The sequence below is a fragment of the Thunnus maccoyii genome, chromosome 8 (assembly GCF_910596095.1).
Source record: "Thunnus maccoyii chromosome 8, fThuMac1.1, whole genome shotgun sequence".
Taxonomy (NCBI): domain Eukaryota; kingdom Metazoa; phylum Chordata; class Actinopteri; order Scombriformes; family Scombridae; genus Thunnus; species Thunnus maccoyii.
Window position 1 is genome coordinate 29,230,690 of NC_056540.1, and position 25,625 is coordinate 29,256,314.

The 25,625-nt window shown below is 39.0% G+C and overlaps 1 protein-coding gene and 2 long non-coding RNA genes across 5 annotated transcripts; 2 read left to right on the forward strand and 1 right to left on the reverse strand.

Moving 5' to 3' along the window:
• Nucleotides 1-3,179: 3,179 nt before the first annotated feature.
• On the reverse strand, nucleotides 3,180-23,569 carry LOC121901284 (thyroid receptor-interacting protein 11). Of its 3 annotated transcripts, none has more exons than XM_042417992.1 (8): nucleotides 23,111-23,569; nucleotides 20,841-20,998; nucleotides 17,074-17,330; nucleotides 15,344-15,431; nucleotides 10,348-10,460; nucleotides 9,944-10,093; nucleotides 9,451-9,541; nucleotides 3,180-4,780 (listed from the first exon to the last, which is right to left on the reverse strand). In XM_042417992.1, exons 1-8 carry the CDS (start codon nucleotides 23,205-23,207, stop codon nucleotides 4,742-4,744), a joined length of 993 nt encoding a protein of 330 aa, XP_042273926.1. In that variant the 5' UTR covers nucleotides 23,208-23,569; the 3' UTR covers nucleotides 3,180-4,741. The 3 variants fall into 3 exon arrangements, with proteins under 3 accessions (XP_042273926.1, XP_042273928.1, XP_042273927.1); XM_042417993.1 differs by having other exon boundaries at nucleotides 3,181-4,780; nucleotides 9,451-9,538; nucleotides 23,111-23,565; XM_042417994.1 differs by lacking the exons at nucleotides 20,841-20,998; nucleotides 23,111-23,569 and adding an exon at nucleotides 18,227-18,669.
• On the forward strand, nucleotides 10,031-17,108 carry LOC121901285. The gene is made up of 4 exons (XR_006097224.1): nucleotides 10,031-10,108; nucleotides 15,233-15,296; nucleotides 16,150-16,337; nucleotides 17,031-17,108. It is a non-coding gene; the product is annotated as an uncharacterized LOC121901285 (long non-coding RNA).
• LOC121901286 lies at nucleotides 18,416-24,002 on the forward strand. Its single transcript, XR_006097225.1, has 3 exons — nucleotides 18,416-18,479; nucleotides 23,606-23,693; nucleotides 23,900-24,002. It is a non-coding gene; the product is annotated as an uncharacterized LOC121901286 (long non-coding RNA).
• The last annotated feature ends 1,623 nt before the right edge of the window (nucleotides 24,003-25,625 follow it).

Below are 25,625 nucleotides of genomic sequence, written 5' to 3' on the forward strand. Positions count from 1 at the left end.
AGCATGGGCGTTAACAGCTAAGATCCTCTGACGCCAAACAAGGCCCTTTCAAAATCCCAACACCTAACTCTTGTGTGTGTTTACTCACGCCACTGTTAAACATTTACATACCCATCCAAACAGTGTCAGAGGGAAAACTGCATTATTCCCGCTCTGTTTTACATTAACATGCGACCGAGAAGTTTGCCTCTTCCTCTCAGAGGGAGAAAAAGTCCCAAAACATCCATAGTAATCAATCTGATGAAACCAAACAGCAGTATACACGGAGGACACAGGCGTAAACAATTTTTAACTCAGCTGGATTGAAGTCTCATCTCCGCAAGGAGCGAATGAGTCGTGACTCCATGTTTCACTAACGTTTTGTCTTCTAGTTTAAGCTCGGAACCGCAAACAAGTATGCGCTGAACATCTCAAAGTTTGTTTTGTGAGCAGAGACATATGGATATTTCTCTAAATGGAACCCAGCTCTCATAAAGGCTTAATGAACGCTTACTATTCACAATAATTGAAACTATTCCAAACCCATTTGGTGCTATTTATAATCCATATAAACTATGTACAGTACATGCTTGTACCACATAATCTGTGTTTGCACAAGCAAGTGCACAGACAAAAGTCACACATGAAAATACAAGTCTCCTGGTTTCCATTTTTAACAAGTCTCACTTTTTTAATGGGTATATCCTGGTGTTAAATATCTATAATGTGTTTTCCCTGGCTGTGACGACGGTTGGACATAAACATGCTTTTCTTGCTGTACCTATAATTGTTCTATTAATAACACCTATAATGTCTAAGTCTCGTTCTGCATGGAAGGTTGCAAGAGTATTTATTGTGTGCAAACGCGACCTGTTTCCAGCTGCCACACGTTGTTAATCTCCGGCTGCACCTCTGGCATTCACAGCCCATTTAGGTCAGACTCTTTAAGCGCTTGGCATAAACAGGGCTGCCACCGATGTTCCTCTTGGTCAGGGGTGCCGTCGCAAATCCGGGGGCCGCACCTTTGCGACTAGACGTAACGCCGGGCCCTGCAGCCTGAAACGTCTGACTGAGAACAGCATCACCTCGCCTCCGTTACCTCTGCCCCCTCAACCTCAATCCCAGACTTGAAATTATTACACATCCGTCAAATACATACACACCTTCATACAGGGGCACTTTGTGGGGAATTTAGGTCGACCGGAGATGCAAAAGGGCCACCCAAATGGGGGTTATGAGTCAGTCAGGCACACCCATAAAGGCCTCTGTATGCTTCAAACAAAGCAGAAAATTTGGGTAGAGAGAGCAGTATGATATGCAACAAAGGTCTGCAGCCAGGAATCAAACAGCAGACATTGCAGTTATACGGCTTGCATCTTAACCAGTCGGTTACCAGGGCGCCCCTTGGATAATTACTTCCATGGCTTTTTGTGTGTACAACAGAGTGCAACACCATGACTACCTTCGAGGAGAGACTTTATAAAATACTGTGCCATTGTCCCCGTTTGTATGATTCATCACATCTCTATGACGGCCGGCGTTTCACTTCGCCTTCGAGTGTGTCCTGTTGGAACAGCCATGAACATTTTTGCCTTTAGATGTGGTCAGATAACGTGTAGTATGACCTAGTTCATTTGAAGCAATTTAAAGCATAGTGAACCCTTAATGTGACATTAACAAATAAATGTTAAAAATCCAAAATTTAGCATGGAGCTGTCTCATTATGGCACAGACATACAGCATCCTACTTAAACTGAGTTCAATCATTACACAAATAGAAATGATAAGTCATAAGTGATGGGACTGATGATCCTCTGGAGACTGGGCGGAGATGGGGAGGTGGCGGGGCGCGCATAACAGCTGCATGCCAGACTAATGCGGATGGAGAGAGAGAGACATATTTAAAAAGACAGCAACCAGATGATAGGCTAACAATGAAACTGTGTCGCTGTGCTATTGGATAGAAGTGATCAACTGGTGACAACTGAAATTCAAACTACACCCCCGGGCATTAACAGCTAGGAAATTGAGCATGGGTGAGAGATGAGTATGACAGAGCAGTATGAGCAACAGAACTACGCCTGGCATGCAAAAGAACTTTCGCTAAGCTCCATATGTCAGATTTAAAAAAAGAGACTCCCCAGACTATTTCCCCGTGCATGCCAGCATACTCCATCGTTTTCCCCTGTCCAGAGTTGTCTGTACTCGTTAAATGACTTGAGAGGACTAAATCTGTGTAAAAGTAGAGCCTTGATTGATTTCTTACTGAAATACTGCACAGAAATCATCAGCACACCCCATGAGGTGCAATTGTGACCTTAAATCCTTGACCTTTAGGCCACATTCAGACCAAAACCAGCAGCACTACGGTGCAGGGCTCTGCAGGGCTCTATGGTGGTGGGGGTGTGTTGTTTGACGTTCCAGTGAGACAGTGAAATACGATGCAGGAAGTCGAGTTGGAGTTACAGATTAATTGCATTTAAGGACTTATCAGAAGCCAAAACACTGCAAAGCGGTTTGTAGTACTCACAGACAGGATTTTACAACTCTGGAAAGTTATCACAGCTGCAAATGTTTTATCTTCGTTGCAACGATGGCGAGGTAAACAGTCGTATACAGCGTTCACGCTACAAAGTAATCCACCAGGAATGTTACATGGATGTGATTGGCCAATGCCGTGCCTTGCCAGATGACATCAGGATGCATTGCGGTAAACGTTGAGCCCAGTTCAACTTTTTGTCAGACTGACTTTTTGCTGAGCCATATGCGGTCACCCACTGCCCCCCGCCCCCCCGCCCCATCATCATAAAAAGAGTTTGCTCTGACGCAGGCTAATTTTTCAATTATAACACTGTATTGACTTAAGTGTGCTGAAATCCTCTCTTGTTACCTAAAAAGACCTTTAAAATTATTGATTTTAATGAGTATGTCTCTTTAAATCTGACCTAAAATCTAAGTGATTGTCAACGGTTGTGCTTTCTTGAAGAAAATCTTCTACGTCTCCGTTTTTGTTTTGTTGCCTTTGTTACAATTCTGAAGATATTTCCACCTTTATCACCCATTACACCATCTTTAAATCCTCATATTCCCCTATAGTGTTTTGTTTAATAGGTATGTGAGCCAACTGGCACAGAGTGTAAATGAACAAACAAGGACTGTGTTTTGTTTTTTTTTTTATTTCATGCAAAGTCATCTTAATATCTAGGATTAACTTCAGTGTTCACCCTAATTATCACAAACGGGGAGTTAATGAAATTCAGTGTTTTGGTAGATGACTAACATGCTGAACTAAACCCCAGGCTGAAAAATATTTACAAGAGTTAGTGGAAAGTATCTGCTTTAAAAGTTTTTCTCAACCATAAACATAAGCTTACCAAGACTTTATTTATTTATTGAATATATTTGTGTGTAACACACGGGGCACGAGACATCAAGGTTCACTTCCTGTGTCCAGTTGCGTGCATCCAGTCAGAGTTGTTTTTCAATATTTAACCAAAACCCCAATCTTTCCCTAACCTTAACCTGGTTCACTGTGTTGTATGCAAACATGACCATAAAAACATCCGTTAGGCTTCAGTTGTCAGAATGCAAATGAGGTACGTAGACAACATTTTGCAGATATTATCAATATAAACATTTCCTCATACTGTTCATTAAAGTGCATTCTTGGCAGAGTTACATTTCTAAAAATGTTCCTGAACTTCTCATCTGAATTGGTTGTACATAAACAAAATTCTTATGAGACATGGTTGTGAAATACATGCATAAAAAGACCAATAAATGTACCTTGTAGGAAAATAACTGACGATAACTACAAAAAATATTTTAAGATTTAAAGAACATTTAAAGGGAAAGAGAGAGGAAAGTGTTTGGGAGAAACACTTTCAATGCCTGATGAAGATCTATGATGCAACATAGCTGCTTTCTTTAATAAATTCCTTTATTGTCACTTCCCATCACTCTATTTTTATTTCAAACATCCACAGTTGCAAAATATTGAATCAACTCTTTATATATCGTGAATATGTAGATAAAGTACATGCTTTAAATATCTTGGCCCAAACCAATCTGTAAAGTATTGTTGCCTTTACACCATGTGTACATCATATGGTTCACATGTGATGGAGCGTCTGGATCATCATCATTAATGAGAGGAAATAATGTCTCCTGTGTACTCGCTAGGTTCTTACTGACAAGAGAAAGCCAAATGATAAGTGAAATGATCTGGTGATCAGAGTCACGAAGTAGCAGATTCTCAATGGGGGAACAATCAGTAGAGCCTCATTTTGGTTGAAACAACACGTTTGTTGTTTCCTCTGCGCGCCAGCTGCTGGTTTCCCTGTGAGGACTCATTGGCAAAACAACAAAAGAACTTATTCAGGTGCCTTTTCTCTTGTTAGTAGTGTTGATTACAAGGTCTGCATAATAGACAATTACAGGAAATTGTGGCCAAAGATGTCTAGGCACATGTGATATGCATGTGTCACAGCAAAAAGAGGACAGAAGCACAATGTACAGTGTTTAATTTAGTCATATATCATGAAGCAGATTCTTTTTAAGACAGGTGAACAATAGAGGAGAAAGAAGAGTGAATGTGCGGTTTCACAGGTATGTTTTTCCAGAGTTTTTGGGGGTTTTCTTGACAATGACTGGAAGTATTCCTTAAGGTTAACCACACACACAAATGTCTAGCAGTTATCTTCTGGTTTGCAGAAGGTGGGAAGAGAAAAAGAAGATGAGTCCAGGCTCCAGGCCTCTGTCCTCAAGGAGGTTTTTGGTATCTGCTGATAGGGCTCCCTGCCTGAAGACAGAAAAATAAACTGTAAGTGAAGATGACCAAAGACAATAAACAGAAAATATATGCAAGAAGTGAACTCAGAGTGAGAAACATGCCTCTAGGAAGAAATGTCCCAGTAAGAAGGCGGGCCAAAAGATGTTTAAATATCTCAGTTGAAATTTGGATTGAAAGTGAAGGTTTTTTGGATTTCTAGGTTACATATTGAGGTTCTGCAGTTGACATCACAACTTCGAACAGCCGCTATACTGGTGGGTAGAAAACATGCTGCTATTGTTCCTGCAAGCATGGAAATACATTAAAGGAAAAGTTGGACAATTTGGAAACCACAATTGTTCACTTTCTGGCGAAGCAACCACCAGCTAGCCTGATTCTGTCCAAAGGTAATAAAATCTGACTACCAACACCTCAAAAGCTCACTAATTAGCACTGGCTAACACTAGGATATTTCATATTAATCCTCTCATCAAACTCATAGTAAGAACGCAAACTAGCATGTTTCCCAAAATGTTGGACTCCTCTTACTGTGACTGCTGTGGTAGCTAGTTTCCCCTTATATATTCATTTTTTTTATATTCCATTCACTAAAAATCACCAAGATTTATGGATATCAACATGTAAAAGGGCCATGGTGGTGAAGACAAACTACAGAAGCAAACTGCAAGGCTTTGCAGCCAACATGTTGTAAATGATTACTTTCATATTTTTAAAAGTCAACAGTCCACAGTGACAAAGGGGATTTGGATTTGTAAAAGATGGTCAGTCCGGAAACGTGGACTAATTCTGAGCGTAAGTAGAGTAGAGTCAGTGAAGGTTCATTTAACACACCAATCCATAGTCCGGTGCAATTATGTGGAACAGCACGTTTGATCAGCGTCTTTTCCACCTAAGCCATGTTATGGTCGCGTGAAGCCTGGAGCAGGATGCAGTGTTAGCTAATTAAGACACACATGGGGCTCATTGCGTGGGATGAACTTGAACTCATATGAAGGAAGAGTGGATGTGTTAGTAGCTGCTTCTTATAATTATGATTTTGTTTGTTTTGCTTTTGTGAAACGGACCCCAGATTTGCTAAAATTATATCCAGCTATCACCAAAGTTGAGCTGAGGTTGCAAACTGATACATGCTACAATTTTTGGGCAGTATGTGCGACACATACATGTATTTTCCTTATTTTACCATTGTAGTAATAATTGATTCAGGAAAAGCAATGAATTAGCCATTATTGTTTATGGACCTTACATTTCTTACACTTTTAAATAAGATACTAGATGGCTGTTTAAATAGGCATTTTAGTGACAAACAGGAGGCCTTTACCACACATTGAAATGGTGACAGAAAATGTTGCTGATACAAGTTATATGTAACCTAGATGTTTTAAAAAAACAACTTTCAAACTAAATTTATTGCCGTTTTAATCTAGACACATTAACATCATTTGACTTCGCTTACTGGGACATAACTCTCATGTCTTTAATATTGTCATACATTGAGGCGCCAGTGTGATTTTCTTTGTCATCTAAGAACCAAGTGTGAATCTGCCGTTTATATGAATCATGTCAGAGCTGGTAATGTGTTTTATTGTGACTGTTTCCTCGATGTCTCCAGCGGTCCCTGTTCCTCCAGCGAAATTTCCTCTCTCTCTCTCTCTCTCAGCTCTGCAGGGACTGAAAAAAAAAACCCCACCCTGCATCATCTGCACTCAATCAGAATAATTATCCAGAGAAATGCTCTACAGAGCCCATGAGAGGTGAGGGGAATGAAGCACAGAGGCTATTGGCAATCACCTCCCTACAGTCATTATTAGTCATCCCTCTGCTGCTTTGGAAGAGGACCCGGGCGGCTTGGGAGGAAGCCATGTGCAGCCGACAGGCAGACGGACGGACAGACAAAAGGCCTGATGTGACTCCAGTGCCCAGAAAGTATCAGCGATCTCTGAAGATTCTGGCAGCACAACAGCTCCTCTGGGGACTGGCATCCATCCGCACACGAGTATTAGCCTTATGTTCTGTCTGTCAAGCGCCCTCTTATCCGCAGATTTTTAAAACACTGAACTTGTCACTGTCAAGATGTGGGGGCTTTTTAAAAATCCCAAAACGACCAACAAAACACCTTTCTGGGTCATTCACTCTAAAAAATCTTCAAAGCGGATGGTGTTTGAGGTCCTGTCAGGATTTGTGAGCACTTCCTTGAGGAGTTCTTTGTGGAACATTGCGGGGTTCCTATTTGATTGAAAAATGGCTTTGCAATCAAAAGTTCCTCAAAGCCCTCTAACTTTTTAAAGCATGCAGCAGACAGACAAAAAAAAAAATAAAACACTGATTAGACTCCAGTGCCCATGAAGTATCAGTTTTATGAATGCTCTGGCCGCCACACAAGTCCACAGGGGACTGGCAGCCGTTCTCAGATGAATATCTCTGTTTTGAATTTCTATTTCACCCCTGAGATTTTGAAACCGGTCATTTTAAAGGTAAATGATCTTCTTTAAAAGCCAGCTGTGTATCTGTCTTAGCTCCGAAAGATTCATTAATGAAGCCTCATTCATTTTGGGGTTCCCTTGTTTACCAAAAGACTTTAAGCAACCCTTAAAGTGCCTCAAAGCCCTTTGGATTAGAAGCTCTTTGTGGACCCAGAAAATAACTTTCACACAAACTCATTCAGTCGTTCATGGTTTTTACAATTTTAACATAAAAATACCTAGATTTTTTTTTTAAAGAAACATTGATTTTCACTTGGTTTTATGTCCCTATGCACAAGAAAATGATCATTGTAAAAGTTCTGTTTCCATCTTTACAGTATGCAAAGCTATTTTGCAACAAGGACAGCTCAGAAAAGTTTAGGTAATACAAAGGCTCTGTCAAAAATCACTCTTTACTATACGCTTCACTATATTTACCCTCTGCCATATTAGTCTTGAATGTGAACTTTATGCACTATAGGTTCGTTTCCAGCCACCCGTTTTTATTCACATTTATAATTTGCACACAAAAAAAAAACAACCCTGAGTGGAAACACTGAAAACACAAAAAAAATCCCAAAACGCCGACAGTGAACCGCAAAGTCTTCAGCTCGAGTCTGGCTGGTGACCTTTGATGCATGTCGTTCCCTGTCATTTCTGTCATTGGACGTGTGTTTAGCTTGTTGCATACACGTGTAGCGAGGACAGAGGACAAAGTACAAAAAAGAGGGGGGCATGCAACTGAGGTGCCATCAGAAGCCAGAGTCCCTGTAAGTAAATGGTTAAACAACATGTTGAAAATGTATTTTTAAAATCCAATTTTCACACTGATTTTTTTTGTATTCTGGTTTTTATATACAGTATATAGACTTTTTTAGAAATAAAAACCGAAAATAATTACCCTTATTTATGTTTAGCTCCTGTGGTCTATGGTATGGCAAAGTCATCCAATGGTACACCCAATCATCCGTGTGTCTTTTTTAAAATATACAGCAGACAGACAAAATAAAAACACTGATGAGACTTTAGTGCCCATGAAGTATCAGAGTTCTGGCACCACAGCAAGCCCACTGTGGACTGGCAGATGAATATTTGCTCCATATTTTGGATTTCTAATATTTCACCCTCAAGATCTGCACTTGTCTGTGATCCAGAGATTTTAAAACACTGAACCAATAACTCTAAAGATAGAGGTCACTTCTAAAGTCAAGAAAATAGCCCTGAAGGAGGAGACTGTCCTCAACAGAACAACAACTGCTTTGGTTGTTTGTTCATATGGTTTGAAGTGACCCAGGTTTATGCTTTTTGACAAGTGACATTTGAACTATGGAGTCTTAGAGAGACGTCCAGGGTGGATAGATGGATTGGTGCGGGAAGTGTCAGACCTTACCACCAAAGGCCAGAACATACATCCTTTACATGTTAGCGTCTTGTAAGAAAGGACCCTACTATGGACATACAGTCAATGTTAATACTGTCAGCCCTTTTATAGGGTTCTTCTTTTTACAGAACATTCTGCGGTTACCCATTAATTGCATAAATTCTTTCAAGCAACCTTTAAAAGACAAAAAGCAATGATGAGACTCCAGTGCCCACAAAGTATCGGAGTTCTGTGAACGTTCTGGCTGTATGACAACTCCTCCAGGGACTGGCAGCCGTGCCAGGATGAATATTAGCTCTGTTTTTTGAATGTCTTCTGTTTCAGTTCTGAGATCAGTCCTTGTCTCTGGTCCAGAATTTTTATTATTATATTTATGTTATTTATTATTTATTCAAAACACAAGTGGTTGCTTTTTAAGATACAGGTTAAGATTGTACTAAAATTCAGGTACAGCTAACAAGCATCTTGACTTTCCCTACAGGTCACAGACAGAGAAAACTCTACTTAAAGACACGTCTGCCCAGGATATGCTTTTATCTTCTGGATAAAGTGATGGCACAGCAGCTCTTCTGGGGTTTGGCAACCGTACTGAAATGAATATTAGCCCTCCCTAATGAATCTCTGATATTTCACCCCGAGGTGTGAATATGTCACACATTCAAAGATTTCAAAAGACTGAGCTGATGCACTCTGAAGTATAAAAGGGAGTATAAATAAAGCTTTCAGTGTTCTCCAGGCTGCAGTGAGAAACTTTCCAGAGCACACAAACATGATGATACTTTTGCCTTTTTTAGGCATCCAGTACAGCATATGACCATCGAGGAACCTTTAGATACCTGGTCATAGAGCTCCTCATACAACGTGTTTGACTCCTCCACCCGAGACTCCAGGTCAGCCACTGCATCTGGATTCCACGATGTTATACTGCTTTAAAAGAAAAGAAAAGCAGGTTAAATGTGTAGATTCATGTTGTGCTGGGAAGCATGCAGGGAGTGGGCCAAGGTGGAAAATGCATAAAAATGATGGGAGATGTAGAAAAATGCTCAGTGGGAGTGTTTTTAAGACACTCCAGAGGTCATTTATGGCAAAAGATATGTAGCTCTATCACAGCAATATGTATACTGTGTGTTGGAGGATTTTATTATAAGGTAAATATAGAAATGCACAGCTGCATTTTATATAGATTGATATGGTGCTATTGCCTGTATGTGACATCTTAACAATTTTAAGTATTTCCTGATGTGTCTTTTCTTTATGCTCTGACTGTTGAATGTTATTTGTTGTGGTAACCTTACGCTGTATACTCGACTACTCCTTACTCTTCCTTACCTGTCGCAGCACTCGGCGTCCTGTAGGGGGCAGAGGACGCTGTGTGTGGGACCGTCATATAAAATCTTCTTCAGTTTCTCAGCCTTCTTTTTCAACTTCCTGACTTGTCGCAGCAAAGCCTCTCTCTCCTTCATCAGGCTGTCTTTGAATCTGTAGACATTAACAGTGAGAGAATGACTGTGAAAATGCGTTTTTATGGCTTTTAATGTCATTTTTAAAGCACAAAGGTTAGTTATTTTCATCCTTTATCTCCATAAATCTTATTTTTATCTTTTTTCTTAACTGATAGTCATTTGTGTAACTGTTTTTAATCATGTTATCTTGACTTTTATGGGGATTTTTTACTTTTTATTATACTGCCAAGCACTTCATAGATTTGATTTCAGCAAAGAGGAAATGCCCACCTCTTGACGCAACATATCCAGTAGCACTGTTGCTGAAACAGCCACTCAAACTGCTCCACTGTCTCCTGTAGTTTCCTCAGACTCACCTCTTTCTCCTGCTGCAGTTCTCTTACCTGAAAAACGAGACATCACTTAATTTCCCCTTCAGCCAGGATGTGATCAAGACAACAAAAAAAAGCAGGAAATAATGAGGGCGATTGTGCTGTGTATCTATGTCTGTCTCTTGGCTAAAATATAGATCAGAAAGTAGACTCTTGCACTCACTGCTGTCATCTGGAAAGATGAGCAAAATGCATAATGTCAGATTCCCAGGACTCTCACAATAATTCACTGACATGATCCACCACAAATAAATGTTCTCATTAAGTTTTTCACTGACAAGGCAGTCTGTTGTTTTGTTCTCCTGGACTCGTGCAGATGTCTCTTAGGAAAGATAATTTGTAGACCTGGATTGTTTGCTGTTTGATGGACTGGTTGAAACAGAGGCCAGTAAGGGAGTTGAGTTTTTGAAGCCAAGTTGTAAATTAAAAAAAAAAAAAAAAAAAAATCCTGACAGTGTGGAGGAATGTTTCACTAATGCCCGGACCCAACACACACGAATACAAACCTAATGCCAGCAAAACCTGAATTAGTGTCTTCTCCTCAGTGGCTGTGGTTTTACATAAATTTGAGGTTTTATGTTTCGTGAAATAATCTAATTATTCAAAATCAAGCAGCAGACTGTTATTCACAGTTTTTAACTGCCACAGTGCCACACTGACCTAAGCTACCCTAAGACAGCATGAAGAGTGTTAATCCATTACTTCTTATTGGAGCAGCTGTCAGCAGGCTGATGCTGCATTGCATTATTTGTGGAGGAGTTGGCTTCAAGTTTGACAAAGAGAAATAACCTGCATTCATACTAAAACCATTAAAACTCCATTACTTGTCTATTTATGCTCACTGAGAGAAGACCAAAGCAGTGTTCAACAAAGTGTCCAATCCTGACATCTGCTGGACAAAAGTGGCATTGCAACCACTGAGCAGAAGATAATTCAGGAGCACCATGTTGTTTTAGTATAGAGTTACAACCTCAAGTAAATAGAAAATGAAATTATACAGGAACTTAGACACATCTATTCCCCTTTTTAATTCATTTTGTAGGTTCTCTGCCAACTTATTATTAATTGTTAATATGGATGCAGTGTGTATTTGACAGTTTTTTTGTCATGTTGTGATGGACAATATTTTTTTATCCTTCGTTAGAATACCAATTGTATTCTTCCTGCCACTGTAAATAGTAAATGACTTGTGTGCTGCTCTTTCTGTATTTGCATTGTTTGTTTTTTAACAAACTGCAAACTTAACCTTGAGTTTAAGAAGCTTAAAATATAGCAGTAAGTGGGGACATTATTTATGTAGTTATAAAGAAAAATTAAGAGGTCAAATGCTTACCCAGTTTAACATGCAATACATTCAGGAAACCTTAAAGGACAGGTTCACAGCTTTTCAGGTTTTTCTTAAGACAACAGTCAGGTAACCATATAAACACTGAAAGAGGTTTTCCTCACTGTAATCATTACTCCTGTTCATAGTGGCTATTAAAAGATCCCCTTAAAATGTGCTTTCAGTGTAAGTGATTGGGGCCAAAATCCACAGTGTGTCCACACAGTCATTTTGTAAAAATAAACCCATTCACTGTCTCAACCACACCCTCGACCTTGTTCTGACATGGCATTGAAATTGAACATTTATTAGTCTTTCCACAGAATCCTACTTTATTGGACCATTACTTAAATTTTGAATTCCTATTGCTGAACTACTCTCGGTAATGCCAGGGCCACCTATTACTCATCATCATTAATGGAGGAAAATAAAAACAGCCCTCAGTTCCTTTTCAGCACTTTGGCCAGGCTGACAAAGAGTCATAACTCTATTGATCCATGTATTCCTATAGTTCTCAGTAGTAATGACTTCATGAGGTTCTTTAATGACAAAATTATAGCAATTAGAGACAAAATTCGTCACCTCTTGCCCTCAACAGGCACCAATTTGTCCCCAAACACAGGAAACTTAGAAACAAATGTAAAACCTGATATATATTTAGACTGTTTTTCTCAAATCAACCTTCTTTGAACTAACTTCAACAATTTCTTCATTTAAACCATCAACCTGCCTCTTAGACCCCATCCACCCCAACTAGGCTGCTTGAGGAAGTCTTAGTTAGTACTTCTTATATATATATAGATATGATCAATCTGTCTTTAGTAACAGGCTATGTACCACAGTCCTTTAAAGTAGCTGTAATTAAACCTCTTCTTAAAAAGACTACTCTTGATTAAGGCATCTTAGCGAACTATAGACCTATATCTAATCTTCCCTTTCTCTCTAAGATCCTTGAGAAAGCAGTTGCCAATTAGTTGTGTGACTTTCCACATAACACTAGTTTATTTGAGGATTTACAGTCAAGATTTAGAGCGCATCATAGCTCAGAGACAGCACTGGTGAAAGTTACAAATGATCTCCTAATTGCATTGGACAAAAGATTTCTCTCTGTACTTGTTTTTTTAGACCTAAGTGCAGCATTTGACACCATTGACCATCACATAGTATTACAGAGACTGGAACACTTGATTGGCATTAAAGGAACTGCATTATGCTGGTTTAAATCAGATTGAATTCAGTTTGTACACGTTAACGATGAATCTTCCATGTATGCAAAAGTTAGACACGGAGTTCCACAAGGTTCTGTGCTTGGACCAATACTATTCACCCTATATATGCTTCCTTTAGATAATATTATTAAGAAACACTCCATAAATTTTCATTGCTATGCAGATGATACTTAATTATATATATCAATGACGCCAGATGAAACCAATCAGTTAACTAAACTCCAAGCATGGCTTAAGGACATAAAGACCTGGATGACCTGCAATTTTCTGATACTAAACTCAGACAAAACTGAAGTTATTGTGCTTGGCCTTAAACAACCTAGAAACACATTATCTAATGATGCAGCTACTCTAGATGGCATTACTCTGGCCTCCAGCTCCACGGTAATGAATCTGGGAATTATCTTTGATCAGGATATGTCCTTTAACTCCCACATAAAACACATTTCAAGGACTGCCTTTTTCTAAAACTTTCGTAATATTGCAAAAATATGGCACATCCTGTCTCAAAAAGATGCAGAAAAACTAATCCACACATTTGTTACTTCTAGGCTGCCCTAACAACTCTCCAGCTCCAGCTGGTCCAGAGTGCAGCTGCACATGTACAGACAAGAACTAGAAAAAGAGATCATATTTCTCCCATTTATGCTTCGCTGCATTGGCTTCATGTAAAATCCAGAATATAATTTAAAATCCCTCTCCTCACCCACAAAGCCCTTCATGGTCAGGCACCATCATATCTTAAAGAGCTCATAGTAACCTATTACCCCACTAGAACACTGCACTCCCAAAATGCAGGTTTGCTTGTGGTTCCTAGAGGCAGAGCCTTCAACTATCAAGCCCTTCTCCTGTGGAACCATCTTCTAGTTTGGGTCCAGGAGGCAGACACCCTCTCTATGTTTAAGAGTAGGTTTAAAACTTTCCTTTTTGATAAAGCTTATAGTTAGGGACAGCCAGGCTTGCCTTGGACCAGCCACTAGTTATGCTGCTATAGGCCTAGACTACTGGGGGACTTCCCATGATGCACTGAGCTTCTCTCTCCTCCTCTCCCTCTCCATCTATTCGCATTCATGTCCCATTAATGCATGTTACTAACTCAGCATCTTCTCTCTCCTGTAGTTTTGTGCTTTCTTGTCTCTCTCCTCTCTCCTACTGTTGCTATAGGGTCTGGGTCTGTGATTGCAAGCCACCTACTGCCCCATGATCCTGCTCAACACCCAAAACTACAATTATTATTATTTCTATTATTATTATTATTATTATTTTTAATATGCATCTATATGTGGAACTTGCATTGTGCTATGCTCTCTTTTCTCCTGTCCCCCCCCTCTCTCCCCTCTCTGGTCGAGGCAGACGACCGCCCACCTAGAGCCCAGTTCTGCTCGAGGGAGTTTTTCCTTGCCACTGTCGCCAAGTGCTTGCTCATAGGGGAATTTTGGGTCTCTGTAATTAATATTATAAAGCGTATGGTCTAGACCTGCTCCATATTAAAAGTGCCCTGAGATAACGTCTATGATTTGACGATATATGAATAAATTTTATTTGACTTCAATTGACTTTTGTGCAAAAATGCATTTAAAAGTTGATGTGAGGCTTATATGAGGCTTGTTTGAGTTAGTCATATCAAGTGGATATCTGCCACATTTAGTCTTTTTTTAGCATCAAAGTCCCTCTTTGTGTTTCCTTGGACAGTGTTTCCCTGTTGAGCTGTGGTGGAAGTATAGTAACAAAAAAAGGGACTTAAAGGGGCACCGAAAAGACTGAAAGATATCTACTTGATTTGACTCATATTAGCTTCAGATAAACTTTTAAATACATTTTTCCACAGAAGGAGGCTTGTGGATTTTGTCACCCATCATTTACATTGTAAGTGCATTATGATGAGGTCAGTATGAACTGGAGGAATGATTACAGCAAGAAAATACACGTCAATGTTCATTTGGACACCTCACTGTTGTTTTAGGAAAAACTTGAAAAACTGTGAACCTGTCCTTTAAGGTGCTCTTGAAGATGAACACAGAAAACGTTCTTCAGGCAGAGCAAGGAGAGAAGTTATAATAAAAACCTTTATTCAGTCGGGCATATTGGCTAAAACACTGACCAGTTTCAACCCCACAGGATCTTCATCAGAGCACAAACAGTACAAATAGATTGTTTACACCTGGTACTTCAAATAGACAATACACCGTAAATAAACAGTATTGAGTTTTGATTGTTTTTGCTGACTACAGCTGCCGTCATCCCTGAAGGAGCAAACTACAAACTTTCCAGGATCACCTTTCAAGCCTACAGGAGGTGATTATTTGATCATTACATGTCTGAACTAATCTGGGCTCCCTCACCTCTTTCTGATGAGCGTTGTGTAACTCCTCCAGCTCCTCAGCCAGTGTTGTGTTGGTGTCTTGTAGCCTCTCTACCTCCACTGTTTTACTGTGGGTGTCAAATAGAAGAAGATAAAAGTAAACATGGATGAAATGGAGTTCTAGCATCAAGTTTACACAAGTCTGTTCAAGCCTTTACTAGTTGTTAATGTGAGACCAAGCCTTTACAGGTCTTGGTCTCACATTAACAAGCCTGTATATTGTAAACACAGCTGTTTGCATAAACATCCTGTTATTTGTAGGACAAATTCACAGGTTTTTAGTTGAAATTATTAATGTTTGCCTCATATGTTGCAACTTATTTCTTTAACACTTGTAAATGAGAAAAAAAAAAAATTCTATTGCTTTAGTTTCTCATTGTGTTTAGGTTAAAGGTAATTGGTAAAAAAAAATGACGATGAGGAGAGAGTAGTTGCATGAAGAACTGTGATTTGAAATGTTTAAAAGCTACCATAGATGACTGTTTGGTGCTTGGGTTGCTCTTTTTACAGATGTTTCTTCCACAGCTTTATCTGTTCATCTGAATTTTTATGTTCAACTCTCCGTGATCCTTGCTTCTCTTGCAAATGAGATTCATTTTCATGATTGCATTAATGCATTTTATGTTATTCTTGATAAGAATTTTAAAAAAATGTAAATATTAAGCTCTCCATTAATGTTAAGATCTCTTTAATCTTCTTACTTGTTGGCTGCTGTATTTCCTATTCCTGGAATCACAATGTGATAACATATTCTGACACTAAGCCAACTTTCCAAACTCTCCACAGGGATTTAAAGTCAGCAGATTCAGGCATGCAGCAGCTCGGAGGACGACTGCGTTTTTGCTGACTTACAATTGCAGGTCCAAACTGTGTTTTTATTCAATCTTGAGACAACAGTTTGAGATGAAGATTTTGTCTGTGGGTTTGCAGAGCAGCTGGTGACAACTTCACTTGGCTTCACTCTGCTGGAGATGGTAATCAAACTTTTTATTATTTTTTTTATTAACTTCAATGTTTCTTTTCGTAGTCTGCGGCCTTATCTGGGTCAATTTTTTACATTTTGTTCAGTTTTAACAGCTGGGTGGAACATAGAGGAATGTGTTTAAAATGAACCATCAACAGTTCGACATGGTTAAGAACAACAAGCAGGATGACAAGTTACCAGAACCATTTTTTCAAGTATTTCCTCCACATCTCTGAGCAGTGACAGGTCCTCCTCTGCTAAAGTGCAATAAGCAGTCTGCAAACTTGATTTTTAGTGTCATCACCACTGATCAATACTAAAACTGTGAACATGAGACCGACCGCACAAGGCAAGAAACTGTTACATCTTCAAAACTGTGTTGAAATATGATTAATTTTCTGGAAAAAAAAAACTAATTTGCTAAAGTCAAATGTTTTAATACAATTTTAGAGCTGCAGGGATTAGTTGATTAATTGTTAAGTGGATTGAAATAAAATTAATCAGCAACAATTTTGGTTTTGGACTATTGTTCGGATAAAACAAGCAACTTAGGGCTCTAAGAAGTTGTGATGGGCGTTTTTCACTTCTTTCTGACATTTCATCAACTAAACTATTAATTGATTCATTGAGAAAAGAGTCTGCAGGTGGTGAATACATTTGATTGTTTTGTCCTCGACTGTTTCTGTTTTCTTTGCCTTGTTAGAAACTCCTTCCTGCAGAGGAGATGACTGCTGCTGTGGGCCTACCTGCCCAGCTCCGCCTGGAGGCTCTCTGTCAGTGCAGCTCTGCACTGGGTCTCAGCATGCAGCTCTGCCTGGAGGTTCTCTGCCACAGCAGCTCTGTGCTGGGTCTCAGCGTGCAGCTCCTCCACCAGGCCCTCCAGCTTCACCTCGGAGCTCTGCAAACAGAGCAGCTCTGAGCCGACCTGTTGCAGAAGCTCAGCGTCACGGGAGCTCTCCTCCGCCAGCAGGACCACACGCTGCTGCAACAAGTCCACCAGGTCCTGCAGGGGGGACACATGGAGATACTGGCACATGCAGACACACTTCCTCATGTATGTACAGAGGTAGTAAGCACATACATACTGTACATTTAAGTAATCCATACTATGCACATTTTGCAGCATTATCTATCTATTTTATGACATATTCTTCTGTTTTCACTAATATTTTATACTTGAACTGTTTATATCAACTATTTTATGGCATACATACATTCTAGTTTTCTAGCTTTTCTACAATAGCTTCATGTTGCACTCAGGTATATGCACTCAAACATGGACAAGATATATATACGGCACATATGAACCATGCATCTAAGAATAAAACTTCCTGCACTTGCAAGAAAAAATGTCTCACTAGAGATGGCTTCATTATAGTATTAACATCTTGTACAGACTGAGCAAGTGATATAAAGAGTTTGTGGCAAGCCCAGACTGAACACTATACTGTATGAAATCTATGTGAAGGGAAAAGTGAGTGAGTCATGCACTCCAAATCTCAGACAATACAACTGAGTTTCTAGGACAGCTGCTAATTTGTTACTGTGCAGCTCTCAAGTAAGAACATATAAAATTGGATAAATGCTGAGTAAAACATCTCATTTCTAAATAACTGACAATAATCTCAATTCGAAAATGGCCTTCATAAATGATCAGCTATTAAAATCATTAGTAATATAACCAAGAGATTTTAGATTTTGTATTATAATTAATGAGATCCGAAAGAAAACAACCTATTTCTGCCACACAAAACTCAGTTGTTTGGAGTTTTGTCTGATGTTTGATTTTTTTTCCAGATTTTTTTTTTCTTAATTGCCGCATCCAGACCTTTAAAAAGTATTGAAATTAAACAGCCAGGAAAAGAAATAAAATAACCACTCATAAAAGGCATACTGTACCTGCAACCTTTTGTGAAGAGCCAAAAACCTAAAAAGGTTGGTAATAACTACTGCCAAAAGCTCTGCATTTAGACTGTTAACACTGGCACTTAGTTGTGGCCTAATTCCAGTGTAATTACGGTAATTGCAGCATAGGTGGCCCGCTGATACGGTCATGGTTATGCATTCAAATTATGGGACTGTAATGAGGTTAAACACTACAAGGTTAAATGACACAAATTTTAAAAATCACTCTGACTTGGCTTAGTTTCAGGTAAGCATTTTCTAACAAGAATCTAACTGCCACACCAACATTTGAAGCTAAAATAGAGCTGAATGTTGTTTTGATGAAACCCACAGAGGATTATCAACTATGTTAACTCTGCAGGTTTTGGGGAGATTTTGCCTTTTAGCTCAAAGCTTTGGTTTTATGGCACATTTGATTTATGGCTAAAATTCAGAGCTCTCACCAGCCTTATTTTCTATAGTGGCATGCAACAAAGCCAGTTAACCCCACTGTACACCACCTGCAGCATTTAACACCTGAAAATTAGCGATTAGCATTAGCTGGTGAAGAAAGTGGAACATCCAATGTTAGCCGCTAACGCTAAAGAGCCAGATATTTTTCTCAGGAGCAGGTGGAGACAAAACTACAGCTAAAAAGAGTGAAAAATTAACTTAGATTTACTTGGTAGTCATTCCCCCAGATGGCTAAAAAAGTAGCTTTAAGTTGCAGTAATATTTTAGCCCAAATCAGCCACATTAGCCTGTAGCAGTTTAGACTAATATATATTAGTTTAAACTGCTAGCTAGCTATCCTTTCTAGTGCCAACTGACATTTAGAGTTTATGATTTATTTATTAGGGCCTGAGCCCAAAGGGCGAAGACCCTATTGTTTTTCGTGTGTTTGTTTCTTTCTTATTATTATTCTTTATTAATCCGCCACTTTAACTCTAAATTTGACCCCCTAAACATGCTCAAAAACTCACCAAATTTGGCACGCACATCAGGTCTGGTGAAAAATTTGATAAAATGTAAAAATTAACCCCCGAAGTTCCAAAATGTGCTCTCTAGCGCCACCTATGTATCTAAAACGGCCGCCACGGCCCGTAGGAATGTCGTAGAGAGATCGAACCAAAACTCAATTATTCGTCTCATCAAGACCTACAAATCATACGCTGACACCCCTGACCTAAATCCAACAGGAAGTCTGCAATCAGCTTTTCAAAATAAGACTTTGCCCCAATTTTGGCCCCCGAACAAACGCTATCTCCTCCTAGGGCGTTAATGGTATCGGCTTCAAACTTAAATACATGACTTATCACACTGTGTTGAGCAAAAGTTATTAAAAACTTTGTAATAACTCGAACGGTTTAGATTTAGTAAGCCCTGAAAGTCGGAGTGCGACATTACACCTTACAATGTAAACCAATGGGGAGGCAATCTCTGGGCATGGACTTTGTGCCAAACTGGGGCATCTGGCGTCTAAACTATAAGTCCGACCACTTTCAAACCTGTATCAATGGATTCGCGACGAAAATTCCTACAAAAAAATGTGATTTTTTTATGTAGGATTTGGCCAAAGTCATGGGATTTATGAGGATATTTCACAAGAAGCGTTCTCTAATATCCTCCTCTCCAACTGCTCCTGGTGATGTCACTCCCTCAGTGCTCTGAAACATTCCGCAATACACACTCATTACAAAATCACAGGAGGAGCAAGAAAAGACTTTAAAACTCACACTCTAATATCTCAAAAACAATAAAAGATAGAAAACACATGTAAATTCAAGATTTGTAGGTCAAAGTCTCGTGGCTCATTTAAAGTTCAAATGAAGTTTGTATCTAAAATTATGTGGAAGCAGTAAATGTTCAAAAAGGTGTGGGTTCGCTCACACTCTCCATTCAAATATATGAGTATTTTTCTGTGTCCAGCTGCAGTTACTTATTGTCTCTACACACCTGACAGTACACATGTCAATCAAACTTTCAAAATAAAAGCACACCACACTTGTAAGAAATATCCCTCATATATATAATTGTCTGTGAACAGAGGGGTGGGCTCACAGAGAGACACTGGTTAGTATTGTGTGTCAAAAGACTCTCACACTGATCATCTCCAAACGTTTTCTTGGTTCCCAGAAGCTTAGCTGACTGCACCGCGGCCCGATGTGCGCAAGGGCGCGAAGGCCCGTTCGACGCTGCTTGCAGCTTTAATATTCAGACTATTTTAGTTATTTCTTTACCACATGTTTGACAGTTACTTAAAGACGTTTTTTTCTGGTTTTCTGTTCTTCATATACTGTTATGATGTTAAACATGGTTATAGTTCCAAAACTTGAGGTTAACATGTGTAGACGCTCCCTGCAAGTCAAAAGCCATGCAGCGCTTCAATCTGCTGCGAATGCTTCCTTTGCAACAGTTTTTTCTGCCTTGCTGATGAGCTGAACAGAGCAGGCATAAAGGGCCAGTATAAGATAAATAAGGAGTTTTTAACTGGAAATCATGAAAAGATATTCCAGTAGAGTGCCAGATTAAAAATACCCTTTAACCTTTAAGATAATTGCCTCAAATATAACTCAGAGTCTACTCCAACTAGGGTTTATCACAACTAGCTTAATATTTTTGGGTTCACCTGTTTCTGGTGAATTGTGCTGATGAGTTCATCCTGCTTCATCCTGAGCTCCATGTTGGCCTGCTCCTGGTGGAAGAGTTGAGCGGTCACGGCCTCCAGATCATTCTGCAGCTTCCTCTCCTTCTCTCTGGACACCAGAAAGTCCCTTTCAAGCATTGCTGCAGCCACATAAAGAGCACAGCAAAGTACTCAGACAACTGAACCAGAGCTGTAGATGATCTTTATTTAAGTGGAAGATCTGTAGTATGTACCCAAAGCATAAAATTAAAAACATGTAAGGTTACATGGCAGGTGCTGAGTTTTCTGGCATTAAGGTTTAGTGCCCTTAATAGTTAGTATTTACACATATCTATTATTATTAGTGCTCCCTAGAGGTGACCATGGTGTTGTTTCTCTTCTTCTTCACTCTGTCTTTCTGTATCCCCATCTCCTGTCAAGTCAAGTCAATTTTATTTGTATAGCCCGATATCACAAATCACAAATTTGCCTCAGGAAGCTTAACAATCTGTACAGCAGTGCAACAACACCTATCCTTAGACCCTCGATTTGGATAAGGAAACCTCGCCACCCACCCACGCCCCTATTTATTATCTATTACTCATTTTATTATTAAATATATGGATTGTTGTTCAGTTCTAACCAAATGTAACTGTTATCCTGAAAATATATCCCATAAGAAAGATGTTTTAGTTAAACATCTTAAACATGTGCACATTGCAAATGTGATTTTGAGTTAACCATTCTGGCACTGATGTCTATTACATTGTGAAATTCTTTGGAAATCTTTCCATTCATTTGATAGATTTTATCTCTGTTGTGGTAAGTTGTGTGTTTTAGTAAAATATTTTATTATTTATGTATTTTCATATATATTCAACTAAAGCTACTTAGCGCTAACACTGCCAGGTCATTGGTTCAAATTCTACTATGCACATCCATAACTGTACATACAGAGCTTAAATCTGTTCAGACATGTTTTATGAGGTGCATATACAATAACTACTGTATCACACTGGGTGTGCACAGAAGAATTGATTGTAGAAATACCTAAGGGAGTGATTTACGAGAGTGCAAAATGGCACAGATATTATTTTTCTGTACCTGTTTGATTTGCGAGAGGCTTAGGCTTGATTCAAACCAACAAACCAAAACAAGCATTCATCAAAGGCAAAGCTGAAACAGTTGTGAAACAGAATTCCTCCCAGGCCTTATCACAGTCAAATCAACCTTCAGGAAATGTCACAGACTTTATTTGATACTGATGGAAAACAAATCAACCGCAAGATTTATTTCTACAACGTGAAATGTTAACTGATTTTTGAAGAGTAAATAAAGGAAACATTTGCGAGTGTGGACTTTTGCCCTAGACGCCATATTATACAAAAAATAATGAGGAAATTTTTATAACAACTGAAGAATAAACCAGCAGAGAGGCCAACATGCTTGCTACTGCATCTCCTCACAGGACAAGAAGAGGTCAATTAGAATAGAAGAAAAGTGCAATAAGAAAAATCACCACAATTTTATACAGTAAATGTGCAGTCTGAAGCAGACCAGACTCAATTAGTGGAGTTTTAATGGTATCGAATAGTAATTCTGTGAAGTTGTATGTAAAGTTATTTCCTCATTAATCATTACTACAACAAAGAACTTTTACAGTTAATAAGGCTCAGTTTCACTTTCAAGTCATGACCTTTGAAACATGTGAAGTTATACAGTCTACTACAGACAAAACTCTCTATTTAAGCATGAAGTATGAACCATTTTGTCAGTTATTGTATTTTCTGTAGGTGAGTCATTTTATAGCATCAAACTAAACATTAACCTCATACATTCAAAAACCCAGTGAATAGCAGGAAGTACAGACTTTTAGTTACCACGGTACTACATGTGGGTTAAATAACACATCATATTTTATCATATTACATTACACTGACTATTATAAAATCCAGGTTTTTATAAACTTGTCACTTTGGATTATCATCAGTTGTTATAACAGCGTAACTGAGTCTTGGGTTTTCCTCATTCAACATTACAAGTTACTTACTGGTTCCTCAGGTGCAATTAATAAAATTGTAAATTAAAAGAGACATAAATCATTCTACTTAAATAAAGTATCTAAATATGTTAAGATGTTTATACACACCAGTATGATAAATGCAGAGGGAATAATATCAGCTAACGCAAGACTGAACCAGTAGTGCATCTCTAAAATGTAAATGTGTAACTTCAAAATCAAAAAGGTCAAAGTCCTGACCTCCATGATTTACCTTTGTCATGTGCCAGACGGGTGCATTTGGCTGTCAGATACTGGATCTGACTGTAGTCTTCGTCCCGGTGCACTTGGAAAAACCTCCTCATGCTCATCTGTGTTTGAACCGTCTGTGCTCTTTCTGGTCTAAAACTTCTTCCACCTTCCCATGATCCTCAGGGCAGGACAGGTGTGTCCCGTAGGGTCAGATAGGACACCAGCAATATTTAACTCTCTCTCCGCTTTAAACCAGTCTGTGTTGAAGAAGACTCGTATCTGGAGCACAACTAAAGAGGGCAAGTTTAAGCATTAATCTAAGCTACTGTTTTCATAACACGGAGGCGAGGCGTGCCGCTGGTGGGTGTGTGTGTCTGTTTGGGCCTGATGTCTTTTGTTGCCATTTGGCCCACTACTTAAATAAAAAAGGAAAATTACAACATGTTTCATGCACCAATTTGACGTTTGATTTGACATTAGATGCAAATATTCTTTAAAAAAAAATGTTCCCCCTTAGGCAACAAGTGCTGCAAGAGAGAAGCTCTAATAGGCAGGTCGGGCATGTTGTATCTAGCAGGCTGGCGTCTTTACAGCAGCACCCTCAGGTTAGTACTTTTATAATATAGGATTGCATGACACATTTTATAGAGTGAAATACCGCTGTCAGGTAATAACAAATTGTATTTTGTGTTAGTATTGTGTATAAGCTATAGTTCACGACTGTTTGAAGAAAACAAGGCTGTTTCTGGACATCTACTGTAGTGTGAGGGGTTGATATTTTTATTCTATTGTGACGACGCTCTATGTGCAGGATCCTGGTTGGGTCGTCAGGGAGGTTCAGCTCACCTAGACTGACTAACTGGCTGCTCTGTATTGGTTGCCCTCTCTCCCTTTGCTTTTCTTGTGTTTATTTGGTCTTCAGTTTAATTTATGCACAATAAACCTGCTGCATTGTGACAAATATTTTATAAAAATTATAATAAATGTATAATATTTTATTTAAAATCTCAACTTCCCTCAGATTCTGGTGTGTGTCATGTCATCACAATGATATAGTCTGTCAATTAGTAGCTTTACATGAACACTGCTACTTCCTGTTATGATTTATCCTAATATTAATCATATTTGGGATACGATATGGAGCATAAGAAACCTGGTTATCAGTTTCCTTGTATGATTCAGACATTGTCCAGGTTAATGTTCATCTGTGCAGGAGTGTCTTTGACTCCTCGAAATCCCAGACAGTCTCTGTCATTTCAAATTTCAGACTTTTCCTTACCAAGGTTCTGACCTCATGTTATGATCTAACATTTATTTTAATTCTACATTTTACAACTTGCAGTGCACACTTTAGGCCCACTTTAAAAAGCAAATTATGTATATCCAACAGCTGAATAGCTGATAAGAGAATATTATATGTTGATTTATTTTCTATAATATCCATAGTGTGGATTTTTTGTTGCAGGAGAGTCTGGACAAGTTTTAGACAAACACCGAAACCTCAAGACAAACAAAATACTGAGGCTTTAATCAGTAGCAGCACTTTAAAGGTGTGGTTCCCCTATAAATGACTGAAATAGATACCGAAACAACCGCGTGCGTAGAGCATTCACTACTGATTGCGGTCATATAATAAATGATGTAACAGCGAGTGCCAGCCTGTCGTCTCCTCTCAGGTGCTTCGTGCCTTGTGAGCAGCAGATCTTTTAAAACAATTAATGCACATACTGGATGTGTCAGACTTTTAAATGTGAAGAGGGCATCTGGAGTTAATTACAAAAGGTTTATTCCTCCCCTTTGGTGCCACTCCAGCTGATGGCACCCTAGACAACTTAAACCTATTCTTGCTCATTTCTAGATACAGCACTTACATTTATCGAAAGAAGTCTGATGCATGTATCCCACGACTGTCTATCACTTTTGGTGTTGTGATCTAGATACAGATTAAAACTCTTTCAACATTTCCTGTGAAGTAACAAATTGAGAAGATTGCACAACCTTTGTGGAGGGATGTGAGTGTTTTGTTGTCCTCCTCAGTATTGACTTTGTGACTTAATTAATGTATGGACGTATCTCACAGCTTCCCTTCCCTCAGACAGATTTAAAAAGCTCCTGACACTTAAAGAAGTTCATCAGTATGAGTTTCACACAATAGATGTCCCACAGTTACCTTTAAAATATTCCCACTGCTGGGTGTGTTACTGCAGGTTTTCTATAAATGTGACACCGACCACTCACTTGACTCTTTTTCTTCACTCTTCCCAAACTTTATTTACAGAGCTCAAAAGTGTTAAACCGATGAAAAGTGTTGGCAGTCTCAAACTCAGCCTTAAAAACAGTACAAAGCACTTTGCAAGCTGCTGCTGATGTATTTGCTTTCACATTTCCTGCCAGCAGAGGGAGACAAACCAAAGGTATTCACCTGTTTGGGAAACCTTTATTTATTACTTTCTATGCATTTTTAAAGGAAGTTATTAGTTTAAATGGTTCCTTTGCCACACTTACAGAAACAATGGAACAGTGAATTCAAATGGGAA

What these genes read in the sequence shown, in the direction of transcription:
- LOC121901284 (XM_042417992.1), bottom strand. Translation starts at nt 23,207, where the DNA reads ATGAGCATGAGGAGGTTTTTCCAAGTGCACCGGGACGAAGACTACAGT. An exon ending in CCGTCTGGCACATGACAAAG is followed by an intron (nt 20,999 to 23,110) that starts GTAAATCATGGA and finishes ATGTGGCTGCAG; the next exon opens with CAATGCTTGAAAGGGACTTT. An exon ending in GCACAATTCACCAGAAACAG is followed by an intron (nt 17,331 to 20,840) that starts GTGAACCCAAAA and finishes TCCCCCCTGCAG; the next exon opens with GACCTGGTGGACTTGTTGCA.